The following is a 20,359-nucleotide window of genomic DNA, read 5'->3' on the forward strand; positions in this document are numbered from 1 at the left end:
CTTTAAGCTTGAAGCATTTAAGAGTTGTCAACATAAAATGTGGTAGTCGATTTTATTATTCAATAATGCTAGAGAGATAACAACACAAAATTATTTTATTTAACATTCGTAATTTTATATATGTAATATTTATAATTATATATTTATTACATCTAATATTATTTAATTATTCCATCAATAATTAAAAATATAAAATAAGATAAATAATAATTAAAAATATAAAATAAAATAACTTTGGACTGATTTGGATTAGTTTTCTATTTGTTTATTATTAGATTATTCATCAATTTATTGGTTCATGCAACATCACAGTGATTGCATTTATCGAACATAAGAAAAACTAGACAAAATTGCCATTATTCTTTTTAGTATATTACCATTTTCCTGTTCAGTATTCTATATATTTAGTTGTCCATTTGATTTAAGTTGACTTCAAAGAATGGTTCTTCAAAATGCAAATCCATGATATCAATTCCACCTTATGTACTAAAGCACCATGTGTATAACTCAGCTTCAAAGAAATGGAACCTTGGTTTCTACCTGTCTATCTATTTTTTTTTTTATTATATAAAAAGTTGATACTAATTTTTTATGTTAAATTTAAACCATATTTTTTTTTCTAATAATACCAGATAAGCAGTTCTAATTAATTGACAAAAACTTAAAAATCAACCAATTAACTATTCTAAAATATAACCCCCATAATTAATTAATTTGTTACATATTATTATTTAATAAAAATATAAAATAGAATAAATATTTACATTAAAAATTTTATAATAATAATAATATTAATCGTAACAAATTTTATATTATTTGACCTATTTATATATTTGTGTTTCTATTTAAATAATTGAGTCTAACATCTTCTGAACCATAACCAAGAGCCACCATGGCAAAGTTTGGAAAGAATCCTTCCAACCACCGAAAACTTTGCCTATGAACTTCTATTTTACCAACAAAGTCTTTCGATAATTGATGGTGTAGTTGAACCTTGACTGGACTTCTACAATTATAGATTTGACCTTGATAGACGGGTCAGTCTCAACCAATGACCTTAGCCTCAGCAACTGTGTTTGAGTCTAACTTGGAATGGTCCTGTGAAATCGTTTCCATGGTGCACGTGTGCCTACCATTGTATCTTCGTATCTTCCAACAACCTTTTTCTGTATCAAGCTAGCTTAGATAATCCAGTCGTACCCACGCTCATACATTTTGTATTTTGCATAGAACGTATGTGGTTTGGACTTATAAACATTGTAGTCGATTCCTCTAAAGATAGTGTAACTTCTGATTGCTGCAACAACAGATTTTCTAGAACGATACTCCATTCCAATCCTGAACTCTTCACATTCTCAGGGTCAGTAACACCTACAGAAATATCATCATTCATTGATCCATCCAAAATATAAAAACACAAAAACGTATTATTCACTCATCACGTACCTATATTTGCATATTCCGTAAATTCTGGTGCATTCATGGCATCAAGTTCCAAGTTGCGCATAAAAAAGTGGGATTTCATCGGTTGACTAACTGTGGGATGAACCATTACATTCTCAGCTGCTGTCTCGACTTCCACATCACCATCCTCGTCTTCGTCACCGACTTCATACGTGGCTTCAAAGTCCTCTTCGTTGTCACTGTTCATTCCTTCGTACACTGCAACTCTATCATCCTCTATATCTAAATCATTTTGAATTTCATTTGCCTATACGTTTTCAAACTCAACATACATCTGTGACTGTCGCATTGATTCTACCAGTGAATTTGGAACATATTCTGCATACTTTGAGAGAAAACAATAACTAGATTTCGGTATAAAATACTGCTCACTCTCGTCAACATACCATTCTTCATACTTTGACAGAGACCGTTTTAAAGTTCCATCAATGTCATAGTGCAAAAGAAAATGAATTCTGACACACAAACATCACTCTTTCATGAATATTTTGTATAATCTCACCATTGTAATATACTACTAAATTTGCAGTATCATCTGTTACACTAGCAACACACCCAAAAAACATTCTTTCTCACAATAAAAATGATACCGAGGAGAGCATTCAACACGCCCTACTGTTTTGATTTATCAGCCAATGACAAATTGTCACGTGTAACACACCCTCTATATGCTGTAGTTCCATGCAACGCAATTACCCCCCTCCCCCCACATGCTCTGCATCTATTTTTAGCCAAAACACCACTAATGAAACCACAACCAAATTCTTTAGCGAAGAGGAATCAATGTTGCTTCCAGTTGTCCAAGATACGGAGAAGAAGACGAATCAGAAGCCCATGTGGTGAGGGACTGTTGGTACGCAAGAAAATTAGTTTGCGTCGCCTCTAACATAAGAAATAAACCTACAAAAAATCAAGGGCTGAAAAATTAGATGTTTAATTTATTGGAAAAACTAGATGAAAAAAGAAAAGCAATGTTTTGTGTGCTGGTATTCAAAGGAACAAATGCAACAATTGAAGAGGAGATTGAGAATGCGATGAAGGGCTTCCAAGACTTCCTGAAGGTAAACTCAAGAAACAAGGAATTAAGGGTTGTTGACTCTTCATTGGCCCAATTAAGAGAGACTTGGGAGGCGCCAAATCATGTACAAAATCTAGCCATGTTGGACATTTTACCACCAGTCAAATATTTAATGTAACGATATTCTGTTATTTGACTTATTTCAGTCATAAATAGTCTTTTAAATACTCTATATAACGAAAATCACATATCATTAGTAAATCAATACAAAATTCCCTCCTTCTACCACCTACTTCTTTCTATTCTTCTTCTTCATATTCTTCAGGACAACATTGGTGATTAGCAAGTGATAGTTTTTCTCGATAAGCACTTGCAACAGCTTCTTCATCAAGATTGAAGTCTTCTTCAACTATTCTACCAGCTATTCACAAAGAACCACATTGAGGAAGTGTGAAGATTGAAAAGGTAACATGAAACTTCTTTTATGTTTTAAATTTCAGAATTGTTATTTAAAAATTTGAGGATGCCAACCGTTCTAAATTAGTGATTGAAAAATAAAGTTCTAGATTTTAGATTGAAATGCATATTGAAGGCTTGGTAATATAATGTTTGATGAGGTTCAGATTTTGAGATTAATCGTTAATATTTTTTTTTTGAAAAGAAATATCCTTTTAACTTATGATACATTAATTTTAAACTAAAAAAAAAGTGAAAAAAACAGTTATTTCTTGACAAAAAGAGTAATTTAATTTACTTCTTAAGATTTGGATGTAGATTTATAAGTTGATTTATGGTTGTAAGACTCATTTTGAGTGAACAACTTAAATTTTTAAAAAAGTTTAAAGTATAAAGACTTTTATTAATAGTAGCTTATAAATATGTTATTTTGTATTTGGATTTTTAGTTATAGAAGTACTTATTTAAAAGTTGTAACATTTGGATAAATAATTCAAAAAATATCTTTTTTTCCACAAAAAATTAATATTAAAACAACAATGATAATAAATACTTTTTAATATTAAATGTTGATACCTAATCACTAATATTACAATTGTTTAGACAATTAATTCTTTATTTGCTCTCTTATTAGTTCCCATTCTTTGATAAAAACTGATTCTTCTACTTTATCTTCACCCATAAGGTGTTTTTGTGTGATAAATAATAATAAAATTTTAATTCACAATAATATTGATGGTAATGCTAAAGAAATTATTGTGTAGTTAGTGTTTACTGTGTTTTATTATGTATGATATGGTAGATAAAAATAAAAAATAAATATGAAACGGTTCCGCTACGTTACCAACAGCATATCTGCCAACTTCTGCCAACTCTTATTTATAATTATGTTTCATGGAAGTGTGTTCGTGGATGTGTCTAATAAAAATGTCTTTTTTATAACTGTGTTTAATAGAAGTGTTTTATAGATACATTTTCTGGATGTGTCTCTTTATATATGTATTTAAAATACATTAATTATTAGACACATCTACGAATACACTTCCATAAAACACAAATATAAATAAGAGTTGGCAGAAGTTGGCAGATAATATGTTGGTACCCTATACTTTTCCAATATAAAATGTGTGTCAATGTATATTTTGTTGTTGTTTTTATTTTTTTTTTACTTCTATTAGAATTTCTAACTTGTTATAACTAACTATAAAAATAATAGCAGCTATATAAAAATAAAATCACATAAAAAAAATAAAATTAAAGTTAAAATTTTATACCACACATAATATTAAATACAAATTTAATAATAAAAATAAAGTGGTAAAATGGTAAAAAAAATTCCTAACTTGATCCAATGGATGATCTTTACAAGGCGTGACTAGCACTAACCAGTACATCTTTGGTTAAGAAAATTTCATATTCTCCAAGAACCAGACTCTTAAATCAAGCACGTCGTTCTTCCTTCTTTGGGAGTTGACAGGGAACTCCAGCGTTTGGTTGCGAAAATCGCATTCTACTAATTGTCAATGGTTATGCATGTATTTTGTATCATTGTACGTGTGAATGGTTCTGATGTTTTCGACGCTTCCATATTTGATTGTCATTTCTTTTCAGATGCCCTTGAAACAATAACCCTTCAACTATAAATCCTGAATCCTGTAATAACATAGCCACAGTCGAATTTAATTTAAATTAGAATATGTGTATGGTGGTGGGACCAGTATTTTTAGTATTTTTTTAGAGAGTCAAGAATAAAAGTAAATTTTTTGTTTTGAAGTCTTTTTTTTTTTTTACAAAAATAAAAGAATGATTTATCTAGGAAGAGAAGTAGGAAGAAAAGTCATGTATTTTTACTTTTTCAAGAAGTTATAAATTAATTTTTCGAAAAGTTAAAAGTTCTTTTTAAAATAATACCAAACACACGTACAGTGAGTTTTCATAATTTAAAAGTCAGAAAAAGTAGCTTCTGCTACTTTTCAAACGAACTCTAAGTATTATGGATAAGTAATTCTTAGTTATAAATGTCTTGAATAATATTCAATTTTTTTTTTCATGATCATGATCTATATAGACTAAAGAAAAGAAAGAAAGAATGAACTACTATTTTGAAAGCATAAAAAAAAATTCAAAACGTTTTGGTTTAGGATCTAGAGGATAATTAGAAAGATATTTTATGAAAATATGCATATTTGAGTTCGTTCATTTTATGAAAATAATGTTCAAAAGTGCAAGTTATTTCTGAAGTGTGCAAGTAAAAACATTGATGTCTATAATACTATCTATAATGTTAAAAAATATTTCACTAACTCAATGTATTGTTGTTTGAAAAAAAGAAAGAAAATTTTTTTGAAAATATCCCACTCTGTATAATTTTAAAGATACAAAAGATTCTTTAAAAATTTAGTTTTAATGTCTTAAAAATGTAAATTAATATAAATATATTTAATTATTTATTGTTATGTTACTAAAAATATTTTTTTTATAACTATGATATAAATATTCATATATAAAACAAATATAATTTGAAACAACTTAATCTATCACTACATTAAAATTAAACTCATTTTCTAAATCAAACAAGTGAAACTAATATAGAGTTATATAGTGTATACTGTCTAAGACTATTCCTCTTGAATAAAACTGATACTCTAAAAAATAAAAATAGCATGAGACTCAGAGAGAATCTAAGCCGTATGGATAGAACGAAAATAATGATATCATGACACGTCACGTGAAAATAACCGGCGACGGTTTTCTGATTCATACCGTGGTGGAAATAAAGATGCCGAATTTCAAGAAAAGACGTTACAAGCGACGTCGTTTTAAGCTATAGTAATATATACTGCGCTTTTTTCTTTTTTCTTTTTTTTTTTATTTGTAATGATTCTTAACCTTTGGGGAATTCATTGAGATCGCGCCACACTTTCTCTTACTTCCAATCCATCCAATTCATTCGCATTCCATTTCTTCAAGAATTCAATTACCCTCCCCTTTTCTTCTCATTCTTCCATTCCCAAATCCCTATCTTCCTTTTTCTGCTTAATCCGAGGTTGGTTTAGTCTTTTCCTTACTTTTTTTTTTTACCTCAGATTCTTTATTTTAAAAAATTCTTTTTTTGGGGGGAGGGGGTGGTTAAGCTTTTGGGTGGCTAGGGATTTCTGTCCGCTGGGATATGGATTTAGGTGTTATATTTCTTTTTCAGGGGAAAAAAGGTTGTGATTTTTGATTTGCATGTTCCAAGGTTAATGCTTTCGGGTTGGATAACATTTTTTTTCCAAGGTTAAACAAAACTAGATATTTAATTTCATATTGAAGAAGCATTGTATTGGTCTAACTGTATATGATATACTGTTTGGATAACTTTGTTTGAGTTGAAAGATTGTTGCTTCTGATCCAAGTGTTTATGTAGTGAATATATTGAGTTTAGTGCTTTATTCCTTGTCTATATTTTCATTTTGAACTGATCTTGGTAGGTAGATTAGGAACCATTTTAATATTTTGCTTCTTTTTTCTGAAGTTTATTGTTTATATGATGTCTGAATGCATTGCACCTTTTCTGTTTCAGATATTGAACTCTTGGGATAAGACAGCTAGTCCTTGGATTGGATAGAGTTCCTTGTTTTGAAGGATCATGACAGCATATGACATGGATCCTGATGTTGTTCGCTGGGGCCTTCATAATCTCTTAGATGTTTGCACACTTTCCAATAATGGTTCTCCTAGTATCATAACTAGATATGATCCGGATTTAAGTAGCAGCGTAGAATATGTTAGAGAAGGCTTCTGTCAGCCTTCGTACGTGGAGAATGATGAAGCTGTTGCTCGTGCTTACCAGGAAGAATTATCACAACTTCAATCCTCAGAAGCTTCTGGGATGTCGAAATTCGGGAATGATCAAGCGCGGGCAGCCGTACTTGCACAGGATTGGCATTCTTACTCAGATGGAAGCAGAAATTTTGGTGGTATAAGCTTGGCTACTCTATTGTTATCTTTTTGATGTGCTGGATATTTTTCAAACTTGTCATGATAAATTGTCAACAACATGTAGGCAATGAAACTTGCCAGAACTCTAACAGTGAGCCATACAACATTCCAGAAGCAGAGAATTATGATCCAAGTGGAAGGGAAAATGGTATGCATGACATTGATGTTTATGGTTCCTCTTCTGGGTCAGGAGAGATTCCAGTTATTAGTGATGATATGTGGCATACGTTGGAAATAATGGATGAGTCTTCTCTTGACGGTGAAGTAGGCAAAATATTAAACCAGATGGTCCCAATCCCTGTAAGTTTAGCCTTTTAGTGCAGCCAAATTCTGTTGTATTTAGTATCATTGGATTTCTTCTTTCTATAATTTCTTATATATGTAATACTTAGTGATGTATACTTTATATGTGAGTGTAGCTATAGAATTCCAATTTGGATATTAATACAAATGTCTCTTGTCTGTACTTGCAGCATATTCCTAAAACCAATGAAAAAATTCCATCATATGATGAAGAAATATCAGATCACCAAAGGCTACTAGACAGGTCTTGGTTTATTTATGATTTATAATTTTTTTTAGTGTAAGTTGTTTTCTAGGTAAAAAGTAAAAGGCATATCTAACCTGTAATTCTATCTGCTAACCCCCCCCCCCCCTTCCTTTTCCTCCTAAATGGGCAAATGATTTGTTAGTGTAACTAAAATGGGAATACTATTTAGCCACAAAGGTAGAACCTTATTGCAGCTCTCATTAAAATTTACTAGTATACTAGTACAGCATAGGTAGTGAACAACCATTAAGTAGCCAGTACGACAAAGCAGAAGGATGTAGGAACAGGTGAACAGCCATTAGGTCACCCCACACTCTCTTCATATTAGAGGGAAAACACTCCTTGCACTCTTAGTTAATTACTTTCTGAATAACTTGGTGCCATAATGACTTAATTTCTGATTACTTGGTTCCTTGATGACTTTGATCTTAAAAGAAATTGCAATAGCTAACTAGATGGATGCCACGGCAATAAATTGAGAAATGAGATTTTATAGACCCAAATCTCCTTTGTTTGATAATATGCAACACAAAGAGGAAGAGGTAGGGAATGTTGGACTAGCAAGACTAGCAGATACTATATTGTAATATCTGGCTTATTCTCCTTTTTCTTTATTTTCCGTCAGCTTCCTATCTGCAAGTTAGAGCAAAATATATATCTTAACTTGGTTGTTTGGTTATTTAGGATTCATCTAATTTAATGAATTTGATCCTTCTTAGATTGCAGTTGTATGAAGTGGTTGAGCGTAAGGTTGAAGGAGATGGTAACTGCCAGGTTGGGTCTTTATCCATTATTTTTGGATTATAACAATTCCTTTATTTAAGGTTTAATTTATCCTTGTAAGATAGTTTAAGATTTAATGAATAGCATCTGAATTATACTAATATCATTTTTTTGAAAGGATTCAACTTCACTGGCTGTTTTTTTGAGAAATTTGCAATGGATCATGATGCATAACATCCTTTTTCTAATGGTAGTTTATATTGTTTAAAAAGTGTCTTATTGGTTTTGTATTTTTCCAGTTTCGTTCTTTGTCAGATCAACTCTATCGCTCACCAGAGTATCACAAACATGTGCGGGAGCAAATTGTTCAACAGGTTTGTTCATGTTTGTGGCAAGTTAACAACAGATTATTTTTGAGTGGGCGACCTTAATCTATCTCTTGTTATTGATATATTGTTTTCTGCTGTGTTTGGTGTCAGCTCAAGTCTTATCCAGAACTATATGGGGGATATGTTCCAATGGAGTATAGTGATTACTTAAAGAAAATGAGCAAGTATGTTTATACTTTATAGCATTATATCTATGTAAAGACTAGGCTATGCTATTTCAGATGATATGGCTTTATTGATGTTCTCATGGTTCACTGATATTAGGAATGGTGAATGGGGTGATCATGTCACATTGCAGGCTGCTGCCGATTGGGTATGATGAAATATACCATTTCCATTTTGTATTTATTATGATATCCTTCTTTTTGGCTTGAGATTTCAAAGTCAGTGTTCTTTGTCTGTCTGATGCATTGCATTGGATGCTTAGTCTATTGGATTCATGTAAAGCATTATTTGTATCTTTTAGAGGCCATCTTAGCAGGTATGGTTTATTATAAAAGCTGTAGCAGCTTTAGGGCATTTTTCTAGTAAAGTTCAAATGGTTATGTAGTGAACTTATTCTTTTGGAACCATAATCTTTGTTTAAACAAAACATTGTTTTGGCTTGAAAAAAGACAACTGTTGAATGCTAGTTACTTAAAAATGATTAGGGAGGTCATGTGATGCGTAGAAGGATTTGTTACCGAGACATTTTTAAGATATATCATTGTTATATGCCATAGTTGACTATTTTTGTGGATGGAATTCAATCCAATTAGCATATCTCATGATTTGAAATGTTGAAGGAAAACCTTTGCATTTTAGTTGATTTATATCATCAATCACTTCTATGATTTGCTGAGGTTGTCTTTTTGTTTCTACATTTCAGTATGGTGTCAAAATTTTTGTGATTACATCATTTAAGGATACGTGTTACATCGAGATTCTTCCACAGACACAGAAGTCTGGAAAAGGTAAGATTATATTAGTATACATTGAGTTTATTATTCTATATCTATAAAATTCTATTATGGTGAAACAGAGGCATGCAGATTTGTATATAGAAGCAAAATGGTTCTTACTACTGTTAGTGGTTTTGTTTGACTCTTGCGAAATGAGCAAAATTTAAATTGGTATTATTTTGTTTATCTATTCGAAAGTAATTTGTCAACTGTGATGCGTAATCTTAAATGACAAGTACCTATAGTATTTTAACTTCTGTTTTAAGGACATGCTAAGCGAGTTTCCATCGTAACTACTGCAGTGATCTTTCTGAGCTTTTGGGCGGAGGTGCATTACAACCCAATTTATCCTGAAGGAGGTAATTCCATACAAGTACCGTAGAAATTTAATTTTGACTTTATTGCTCCATTGAGTCTCTTACTTTTATAATGTCCTTTGGAAGGTTCAGAACATTTCTCACATTACCATGTCCTAATTATTGTGATATGTATGCTATTTACCAAATGCAGCTACAAATTTTAAGCAAGCAATTTGAGGGTGTTTTTTTGTATGAGAGTAAGGAATGATGAGGGGAGTGGCAAAGTTTATTGATAGTTGAGTTATAATTAAGCTATACAACCTTGCTGAGATGTCCCCTATGTTATTTTGTTTTCTGCATTTTGGATTCATTTGTTGTACCTCAGACAGATTGTTCTAGTGTCGTTATAATTGCGGATTAGCTTCTATGCATAATCCTCAAATTTTTGGGGAAAAAGGAAAGGCAAGTAACATAACAAAAGCAACACAACATATTTTAGATAAGAGATTGGAAGATTAGACTTTCTTATTTAGCTTTTTCTTTTCTTTAGTTTTTGCTCAAGTTAGGAGGATCTATTTTCTTGTAACTCTTGCCTTTAATGATATTCTTCATTTAACTGTAACCAGAGTTGCCGGCACCCTATGCAAAGAGAAAGAAGAGATGGTGGAATTTTGGTGGTTAGGATTGAAGTATTTCATGCATGCAGCTACTTTATCATCTGTTCTTGTTTATGGCTCTTCACTCGGCTGTGGTTATGAGTTTTTTTTATTGAAGTTGCATATTTATACCAGTTGGCTCTTCCCCTTTATTCTGCTTCTATTCTTTTGTACATATCCTCATTTCCCCCCCTTGTACAGTCCTATATTCTTATAGTGCATCTCATTTACAGGAAGAGTGATCTCTCTCTCTCTCTCTCTCCATATTAAAACTCAAAGAAAAACAGTATGCTAAAGAGGAGAATCTATGTATATATCTATTATATAAAATATAAAAAGAGAAACCAATCAAACCATGGTAGTTTAACATTCATTCTCAAATACTTAACATTTCTTTATTGTGTCAGATCATTTTTTTACCAATGTGGCATAACTTACTTTTTCTCTTTGTATTATAATTTAAGATTTTCCTTAACTTTCATCTGCCTCTTTTGACATTTATCTGTTTTAGCCCTTTAGGTTATTCTGTGCTGTTAATGTTAAATAATTTTTTTTAAGTGTAATTGAGCTATAAAACTTATTTTATTATCTCTTTTTACTCATTTTTACTATTTATTGTTTTTATATTAAGTCACATTCACATTTATTTTCTTCTTCCACAATTCCTTGCCCCCTCGCTCTTTTTTTCCCATTTTTTCTTCTCATATTAGTGTCCATTTTTTTTTTACAATTTGATCACATATTATTATTAATTTGACATATACACGGATATGTAAGTATTACTAGGTATATATAAATTTTGTCATTTGTCAAATATATTTTACTCAATCTCCTTTGTTTTCTTCAGCGATATAATTCTCATTTTCACACGGACATGTATATATAATTATAATAATGGTAGTTGATAGTTTATAACTATTTTTTTAAACTAAAAATGTTATGGTATTATGATTCTTGACAAATAGAACTAGAAATTAGATTTTTTTATAGTTTTTTTAAAAAGATTTTACATTAGTTGAGGTTTTTGTACTTATATATTGCATGTAGTGACTTATATCTTCTATTATAGTATTTAAATATAGCATATGTATGTTACTTTATATATATTTTCATAATTCACAATCAAAATTTGACAAATAAAAAGAATAATGAAAAATGAAACATAAGAGAAATAGATATGAGGATGAATATAAAACTCATTTCTAAACTTAAAATTATTTCTCTTTTTTTTTTGTTGCTTCTTTTTACTCTATGTTTACTTTGAGAAAATGCTTTTTTATTTATTTAAGTGATTATTATTGTTAATATTCATAATTATTCAATTACAATTTTTGTGACAATATTTATATTAAACGATATTATTAATTTCTCATCTTTATAACTAATTGAAGGTTATGAATCAACAAAGTTTAAAAGTTAAAGCACAAATAATGTGTAGTTACGAAGACATAACTATTGCTAAAATTCTTGGGCTTTAAAATAGAAATGTAGACTTAGATGTCACTTGACGATAAGTTGGAAAACATGTTTGATTATTTTTAAAATTAGAATGCCTTTTTATATTTATGATATTGGTGTATTATAGTTTTTTTTTTATGTAATAAGTTTGTGTGTCTGTGTCTGTATATATATATATATGATACATGATCTTAATGGATGCTTCTATAAAATTAATATCAGTTGTTTTTTATGTTTGTTTTTATTTTTTCCGTTATATTTTATAAATCTTAGCCTCTTTTTTCTTCTTTTCTTTTTATCCTATTTTTATGTTTTTTCTTTCATATCATGTTTTCATTTTAATATGTCTGTGCTATATTTTACTGTTTATTTATATATGCATATTTTGATATATAATAATTAATTTTAACAAAATATATACTTTTGATCCATTACTCAAATAATACTTTTGACATATTTTATGTTTCTATGGTCATATTTTTAACATTCTATATTCACAGAATTATTATACCTTTTAAATATTTACTGATTTGAGTGTCGTATCGTAGTGTCTTTGCAGATACATCTCTACTTTTCTCGGTTTGACTCGGACCACAACCATGGAAGAGCTTCTGACGGAAATTTTCAACCAAGTTATAGTTTGGAGTCACCACTTCACTTTTGCTACGTGCTCTACAAGAAAAGCTTTGAACAACGAACCACATCCTCAGTGAACAATACTTTTGTCATTATTTTTTTATTTGAATATGAATTTTCACATATGATTGTCAAAATAATTTAATCAACTTTGATATTAAATATAAAAAAAATATCGAAATAGAACTCATATAAATCTTTTCATATTTACTAAACAATTTTAGTTATAACAATGGACAATACGTGTGAGTTAATATAGTTAATTATAATTTTAATAACTAACTACTAGTACTATTTAGTATCTACACAAATTAATTGCTGCATTATTTCAGAATTCACTATCTGATCTCAATGCTCTTCTTTAACTTATGAAGCTTATAAATTTATTTACCAAGATTCTTACAAACATAAATAAGGAGGTTCCTTAAAAAAAAAACAGGTAAAACCTCTTTTTTTAGTGGATTTGGTGAAGCCTATTTTTGCTAAGATACTTGTTACTTTGCAATTGGTTCTTGGAAGAATAAATTGAGTTGAACATTTATTTTATATTTTATTTATATATTTTTCCAAGAGTAACTAGCCATTCACATTTGAATATGAAAGTATTTGAATATTGTGATCCCAATGAGTAGGCCAAATGCAGAACCAAAGCATGCATATCTAAAATATTACTTGAATAGGTTTTTCTAATAAATAGATCTTTTTAGTATTTGAATTGAAGTTTATAACTTTATATCATCTCTTAGGTAGCGTTTGTCTTGAAATATTATAACAGAGACTAAGAGATTGAGATTCAGTATAATGTTTGTTGGTTCAAAGACTGGTACTAAAATTTCAGTCTGTCTCCAAAATTTCAGTATTTCAATATCTTCAAAAAGTGGGGACACAGAGTACTGAAATTTTTGGAGATGGAGACTGAAACTTTAATAACATTTTATACTTAAAATACCACATTTCAATTAATTAATTTTAACTTTATTCTTTGTACAAATTAAATTAGAACTTTATTTTTATTTCAATCTCTGTCTTTCACTTTACACTAAACACAATACTGATACTTATTTCAATATCTATTTTTCAGTCTCAATTTCTCAGTTTCAATCTCTCTTCCTAACGCTACTTTATAAATCTAAACTTATATTTATGCATACACAATACTTTTCTTTTGGGTCAAATAACTTCATATTTTTGTCAAAAGTTCATTAAGCACCTCATCAAAGGTTTAAGCTAAAAGAATAATACATGAGTAAAAAATTGATTAAATTACTCTGTTAGTACTTATAATTTTACCAAATTTATAAAAAATTTTAATGAAATCTTCACACAGTTATAAATTTTGTTGTTATTCCAAAAACGTTTAACTATTTTTAAATATGCTGAAGATAAAGATCTAATTACAAATTTAAAAAATGATGTAAGAATCTAATTAAAAAATTTTAAAATGTACAGACCTAGTTACAAATTTAAAAAAATTACAAAGACTACCAGATTAATTTGACCTAAAAAATTTAGATCTCTCAACGAATGTATTTAAGATTTAGAAAACTCATGTTTCTTTCATCAAGACCTTCTACTCCTAATCTATTGTATTTATAGCTCTGAACAATTTAAATCCATAGTCTAAACACATTACACAAACGAATAAATGCAGTTAAAAGATAGAAGCCAGAGATAAAAAGACAATATCAGCCGAGAAGCAGTATTATTTACACATTTAAAGTGGAAGTTGAGAGTCTCAACTACAGACTCCAGTTATTGCAATGAATCTTTTACCATTGATTTGCTTTACAGAACAATGGATTTTCATGTACACTGCAAAAAGAAAAAAAAAGACACATTGCCATCACCCTAATCTTTGCATCCTAACTCAACTCTCTTTATGGAGTTAATAATAACAAAACCAAACCATAGTAAGAAAAATTAATTTATTCAATTGTCCCTCCAATGCTTAATCAAAACTTAGGGATATATTAACATCCATGTTAGCTGTACAACGGATTTATGCGGTGGCGCGAGGAGGAGGACGACGATTTGTTATCAAGACTTCAATTATGATGCTTGAGGAGGAGCTAGTAAATTAGGCTAACATCCATGTTAGCTGTACAACGGATTTATGTGGTGGCGCGAGGAGGAGGACGATTTGTCATCAAGACTTCAATTATGCTAACAACCCTATGCGCCTTTCTGCAAATGCGGCCAATCGAATTATTAGAAATTCCATTGCTTCCTGAACAATTCACAAAAAGTAGTAACTGAATTCTTTACCTCCAGTGGTTATGAGCTTCTCCACGCGCGAAACTATGTGCTTGCCGTAGGTATACTGCTTCAGGGCATTTAAGTGAACCTTGATGCGAGAAAGAATCAGCTCAAGACTTCGATCGTCGCAAGTCTCGAGCACTTTTTGAACAACATAGTTACCAAAAGGATCCTTCATCATAGCCTACGATTTCATTGTCATAATCCAACTCAGGAAGTGCCTCTGATTTGATAATTTTAATTCTATCATATCTGTTTATAGATTTAGTTAATGAGAGATGAAAGGGGCCAAACCTGTAACGGCTCGTTCTCATCAGAGTTACCAAGCATTTCATTCACCAAAATCTGGCGTTCTTCGGGACTACCGAAAGCCAAGCATTTCTCAATAACATTAGAAGCAAACTTTTGTTGACTCATTTTAACAATTTGTCCTGCAAGCTTGCTAATAATAGCTGTCCTTTCATCTGGTTTACCGTGTTCGAGGATATGCTATAAAAGAAGCATGGTATTTAGAAGTAACAAAATAAAGATAAAGTACACAACAATTAAGTAATCTGCATAAGATAAAGTACTCAAAAGATAACACAGCCTGCTTATGTGTATTCAAAATAATCTAATCGAACAAACACATTGTTGAATGCTTCGTACCTGAATAACATAATTTCCATATTGATCCTGTGCTAAAGTGCATACAGATTGCATGATTTCATCCATTATAATTTGTTGTGTATTTAGAGCATCACAATGTTCTAGAACCCTCTGTTAACATCCACATGTTCAATACGATTATAAAATAGATAAGCTCATCACTAGGTCAATAAAACATAAAATACCACGTGCAATTTTCTGACCTGAATAACACGGCAACCGTAGGGATGAGTAGAAAGTGCAACAACTTGACCATAGAAAGATGAGACAATAAACTGAATTCTATCTTGAGGGACACACTCTATACACTTCTGAATAACGTGGTTTCCATTTTGATCCCGTACACATTTCATTATTGCACCGTCGAGTTCTGAAACCATTTGAGTCTGCTGCTCTACATCAACAACCTCCAAGGCCTGTTAACAAATTTAGCTGAGATTTGAAAGAATGCACTGATTTATCCGGCATATCTAAAGAGCAAACAATAAACAGAACAAAAACGTTCAGGTTGGGGGCTCGGTTCTTTAAACTATTTCCATGTAACAATAAATACCAATATTCACTGCAAACCGCTTAAGAACTTCAACTTCCTTCTCAAATCATAGCGATTACCAATTATACACCAAAGGACCATGTAAGATTGATGTGATACAACTCGACAATGTGAAATATTGAACCAGCACATATCTTATACAAAAAATGGGGAAACTAGACTTAGATAAAGCATATGAATAGGAAAATGAGAATTTAAGGCTTGAAAGGCACCTTCTGAATCACTCTGCAGCCATACATTTGCAGGCTAAGAGGTAAAACATAACCTGTAAGCTGGCTGGCTAATTCCTTTCTTTGATCTTCCGTACCATGCTCGAAAAACTGCAGTGTCAAGCATGATAAAATAGAATGAACAACCAAACCAAAGGAACATATTCATGACGGTACTCGATATTCAATATTAGAAGTTAATTGTACTTTTTGTATAACATAATTTCCAAAGACATCAGTCATCAAGGTACGAGCATGAGGAACGATCTCGGGAAATATCTTGGTCTTCTCCTCTACCGAAGCTGTTTCTAGTTTCTGCTGAATAAATCGGCTACCATACTGATCGGTACTGCATTATGTAAGAGATTATAATTCAGACTAACAGAGCGTTATATGATTAGGAACAACAATTCAGGAGCAACATTCATACCTAAATTGAACCACATGATCAACGATGTCTAGAAGTTCAAAAGTTCTAGCCTTGTTGTTCTTGAACTCATCCAGTAAGGACGAAGGAAATCTTCCGTCCATGTTATTGCCAATATCAGCATGCCATGAGCCACTAGAACCTCCCATTGAGCTTCTAATCATAGAATTCAAGCGAGATAAACGTTCATTCTCAAACAATGGATTTCCAGATCCAAGGGAAGTAAGTGAGGAACTTGCAAGCTGTTTCCCTGTATACGGCATCCCAATACCATACGGCTGACTGCCATAGAACCTAGGATTCATAAGCCCGGATTTGCTCAGGAGTGGGAGTTCATATTGTTGCTTTTGCTGAGCTAGAAGTGAATCAAGATATGCTTTCCGAAATCCCTCTAATTCTCCATTTGAGGTATCAGAAAAGTTCCTCATTTGAGAAGGATCACTGGAACCACTCACCCCATGCATTGAGTAATCAGAACTTTGCTGCAAGCATTGTATTAAGCGCGGATCCATATTTGTACAATGAAGGTCAAGACCAATCTGATTTGCCAGTGCCTCTAAACTTTGTCCATCTCTGCAACTCCTCAAAGCTGGAACCGAAACACTGAACTGTTAATGCTAATTAACAAGGCTAAATTACACCTGCTTAAATTAAATTTCAACAGAGAGAGAGAGAGAGAGAGAGAGAGAGAGAGAGAGAGAGAGAGAGAGAGAGAGAGAGAGACCTGTTTCAAGTTGATTATTGTATACAGCATTTGATTTCGAGTTTACAGGATATGAGGCAGTAACATGGCCAGTGTAGTCTATATTTGGCAAACTTGTCATATTTCCACTAGAGTGCACTTTGGAGCGCAAACTGGCAAAAGAAGCTGTTTTTTTCAGTAGATTGATTTGATCATTTGAACCAAATGTGTTAAAGTTTGCTACTAGCCCATTATGTCTGGCCAAATTAACATTGTTCTGTGCATTTAACATAACATTGGGATGATTATCAACTTCCATTTGTAGCTTAGCTTTTAAAAGATTCTCTTGCTCCGCGTGCCTAGCAGCAGACAAACTTAACCCTGATAATGAAGACGCTATATCGGCAATATCAGTCATACTAGAAGAATGACCAATCTGGGTCCCCAAGCCATTAACACTTTTCTCAACAGAGAAAACTTTACCACCCAATGGAGGAACACCGGATCCAAGCGGTCTCCCAATAACCTGTGGTTCAGGGGTTGTAACTCTTGACATAGAAGAACCCACTGCAGATGAAAAACTATGAGTACCATTGACACCATGTGTTTGAAGACCAATCAAACCAGGAGTGGAAGCTGAAGAACGCAAGCCCTCCAAAGACTCACGATCAACAATGCCATTTGAATCCAAAATATCGCCAAATGTATTGTGACTCACTGCGCGTGACATATTGCTAGACAAGGAAGTAGGTTGATCAAGTCCTTCCTGGTAAAACACTAAATTCAGTTATAAGCATAACAAAAATGCTGATGATTGAACACTAATAAATAGCAACACAGCTTTTCGTAGCACTTCTTTTTTTTCTTTACATTAAAATTTAAAACACTCACAAACACAAGCCATAAATTATGGAAGTGACAAACAGTTTCACCTTATTGGAAGGTCAAGGATATTGTCAGAAATCGAAGGATAAGGCAAGAGCATGTAAAGACCAATTATGCAACTGAATCATAGTTGCAAGTAAAAATGACACCTCAAAGTCGAATGCACTGAAAATGTCTCACCTAGAACCAAAATACACATGCAATTGGGATTGGAATTAATCAATTACCTGAAGAATATCAGCAATAGGTGTTCTCCTTCCACCAACACCAGCTCCGGTCCCTATTCTAGCCAAATCCATATGCCGATCCAGCAACTGAGCTGAACCCTGCCTAGAGGAATTTTGCAAACTGGCCTTCCTCAATTCCATCAAATCATTCTCTGCTTGTTGCACAGGAAATCCTGGTTGCATCGAAAACAGCGATGAACTATCACCATTTGCAACCATCTTCTTCCTCCAATCCCCAAATCCATCATATGGAGATCCTCCAACCTGAAACCTTTGTGTAACACGCCAATCTTCTTTCGACAACAGTGGTGGAGGTAACCTAGGATTTATACTCTCATGCGAGTAATAATAAGAAAGATACACTGGATGCGAACGAATCTCGTCTTCAGTCAAAATCCCATTATTGTTACCACTCCTACTATTTATTGCCCCAAAATCAGAGTTCCTTAGACTACCAAAAGCACTTAATGATCCCTCCACAGTCGGGGGTGCGCTTCCACTTCGATAAATGTTTAGATCCCTTTCTCGATTGATAAACTGCTGATTGCGCTGCTCTTGCAGTATCCTTTCCAACTCACTCTGCAGCGTGTCTTCAATAGTCCCATTCAACAAATGCTGCAAACCATTATCTACCTTATTCCCACTGTCCATCTCAAAACTAGAAGTCACCTATAAGTGACACCAAAACCGGTTAATTATAATTGCACAAAACAATAACCATTAAAGTAATTAATAACTAAGAAAAAACCACAAAAACCACAATCCACATGCCTGAATTCACTTTATTGTTGTAGGGAACAAAAACAAAACATACAAAAGCAAGAATCTTGGGTCATTCTATTTCATTATATCCTCCAAAAGTTAAAATACTGCCTAGAACAAACTTGAAATACGACCATAAGTTGCTCAGAATCACATCAGACGCAAATCACTATATTATCTCTTCATTTTTCTGACTACCCCTTTTACCCTCAGATACATAAGAGCAAAAAATCAATCAACAAACTTCAATCACAATTTACAAAGGGGGAGAGAGAGAGAGAGAGAGAGAGAGAGAGAATGGGCATACCTTAGACTCCGCAGCTCAAAAGGAACCTTCACATGAATAGAAACAAAACCCAAAAATTTTGGATCCTTTCTGAAACACAAAATAGAGAAAACCCCATCATAAAAAGAAAAAAAAAAGGAAAATCACAACCACTTGCAACAATCCAGGCGCAAATCAAGACACAAAGTTTTCACATTTCAACCGAGAAAGCAAAAGAAACGAAAAAGCTCGAAAGATTTCACATCAAATAGACAAATTAAATAAACCCCATAAAATTTTTCTGATAAAAATGAACACTTTTTGGGTGATTGAAGAATCAAAGAGCAATTAAAGTTACCCTATTGAAGGGAGTGGAGGAATGAGGAGAAGCTGGGAAGAATCGTTGTGTTGTTTTTGTTGTATCCGAAAAAGAAGGAATTTTGGAGAGGATGGAATTGTTGTGTGTTATGCAGAAATCAGAATAGATAGATAGAAAAGAGAGATGGCGTGGGCCTCAGTGAGATCAAAATCAGATGGCTATGTAATGAATGAATGAATGAATCAATCTATGAATGAATGAATGATGGTACGTACTGCATGGGATGGATGCGTTTACATATATCATGATGTAATGTAACATATCATAAAACATTCTTCATTCTTAGGCTTGGTTTGGTAAAATTTTTTGAGAAAGTGTTTGCCTTATTTTATATTTAGTAAATTAAAAAGTCCAAATACTTATGTTTATAATTTTTAAAAATTAGGTGTGTTTTTTAAAGTTGAGTTGTACTTATTAAAATAAAAAAAATCTAATATAATAAATATTCAAAATTACCATTATTAATTATTAACACTAGATTTTATTTATTTTTTC

General features: G+C 32.0%; 2 protein-coding genes across 7 annotated transcripts; one reads left to right on the forward strand and one right to left on the reverse strand.

Annotated features, from left to right (window-relative positions):
• Positions 1 to 5,821: 5,821 nt before the first annotated feature.
• On the forward strand, positions 5,822 to 12,757 carry LOC130948418 (OVARIAN TUMOR DOMAIN-containing deubiquitinating enzyme 9). 6 transcript variants are annotated; one of them, XM_057877133.1, is made up of 12 exons: positions 5,822 to 5,984; positions 6,501 to 6,897; positions 6,984 to 7,219; positions 7,393 to 7,466; positions 8,189 to 8,243; positions 8,492 to 8,566; positions 8,672 to 8,745; positions 8,846 to 8,894; positions 9,450 to 9,534; positions 9,825 to 9,881; positions 10,448 to 10,498; positions 12,484 to 12,757. In XM_057877133.1, exons 2-12 carry the CDS (start codon positions 6,567 to 6,569, stop codon positions 12,714 to 12,716), a joined length of 1,320 nt encoding a protein of 439 aa, XP_057733116.1. In that variant the 5' UTR covers positions 5,822 to 5,984; positions 6,501 to 6,566; the 3' UTR covers positions 12,717 to 12,757. The 6 variants fall into 6 exon arrangements, with proteins under 6 accessions (XP_057733116.1, XP_057733121.1, XP_057733120.1 ...); XM_057877138.1 differs by having other exon boundaries at positions 12,495 to 12,757; XM_057877135.1 differs by lacking the exon at positions 5,822 to 5,984 and adding an exon at positions 6,069 to 6,147.
• Positions 12,758 to 14,230: 1,473 nt separating this feature from the next.
• On the reverse strand, positions 14,231 to 20,067 carry LOC130948417 (pumilio homolog 4). The gene is made up of 12 exons (XM_057877132.1): positions 19,844 to 20,067; positions 19,528 to 19,596; positions 18,459 to 19,127; positions 17,389 to 18,112; positions 16,668 to 17,253; positions 16,445 to 16,586; positions 16,241 to 16,348; positions 15,679 to 15,891; positions 15,476 to 15,586; positions 15,122 to 15,316; positions 14,837 to 15,011; positions 14,231 to 14,755 (listed from the first exon to the last, which is right to left on the reverse strand). Exons 3-12 carry the CDS (start codon positions 19,107 to 19,109, stop codon positions 14,730 to 14,732), a joined length of 2,931 nt encoding a protein of 976 aa, XP_057733115.1. The 5' UTR covers positions 19,110 to 19,127; positions 19,528 to 19,596; positions 19,844 to 20,067; the 3' UTR covers positions 14,231 to 14,729.
• Between the last annotated feature and the right edge of the window lie 292 nt (positions 20,068 to 20,359).

The sequence above is a fragment of the Arachis stenosperma genome, chromosome 9, assembly GCF_014773155.1.
Source record: "Arachis stenosperma cultivar V10309 chromosome 9, arast.V10309.gnm1.PFL2, whole genome shotgun sequence".
NCBI classification, from domain to species: Eukaryota; Viridiplantae; Streptophyta; class Magnoliopsida; order Fabales; family Fabaceae; genus Arachis; species Arachis stenosperma.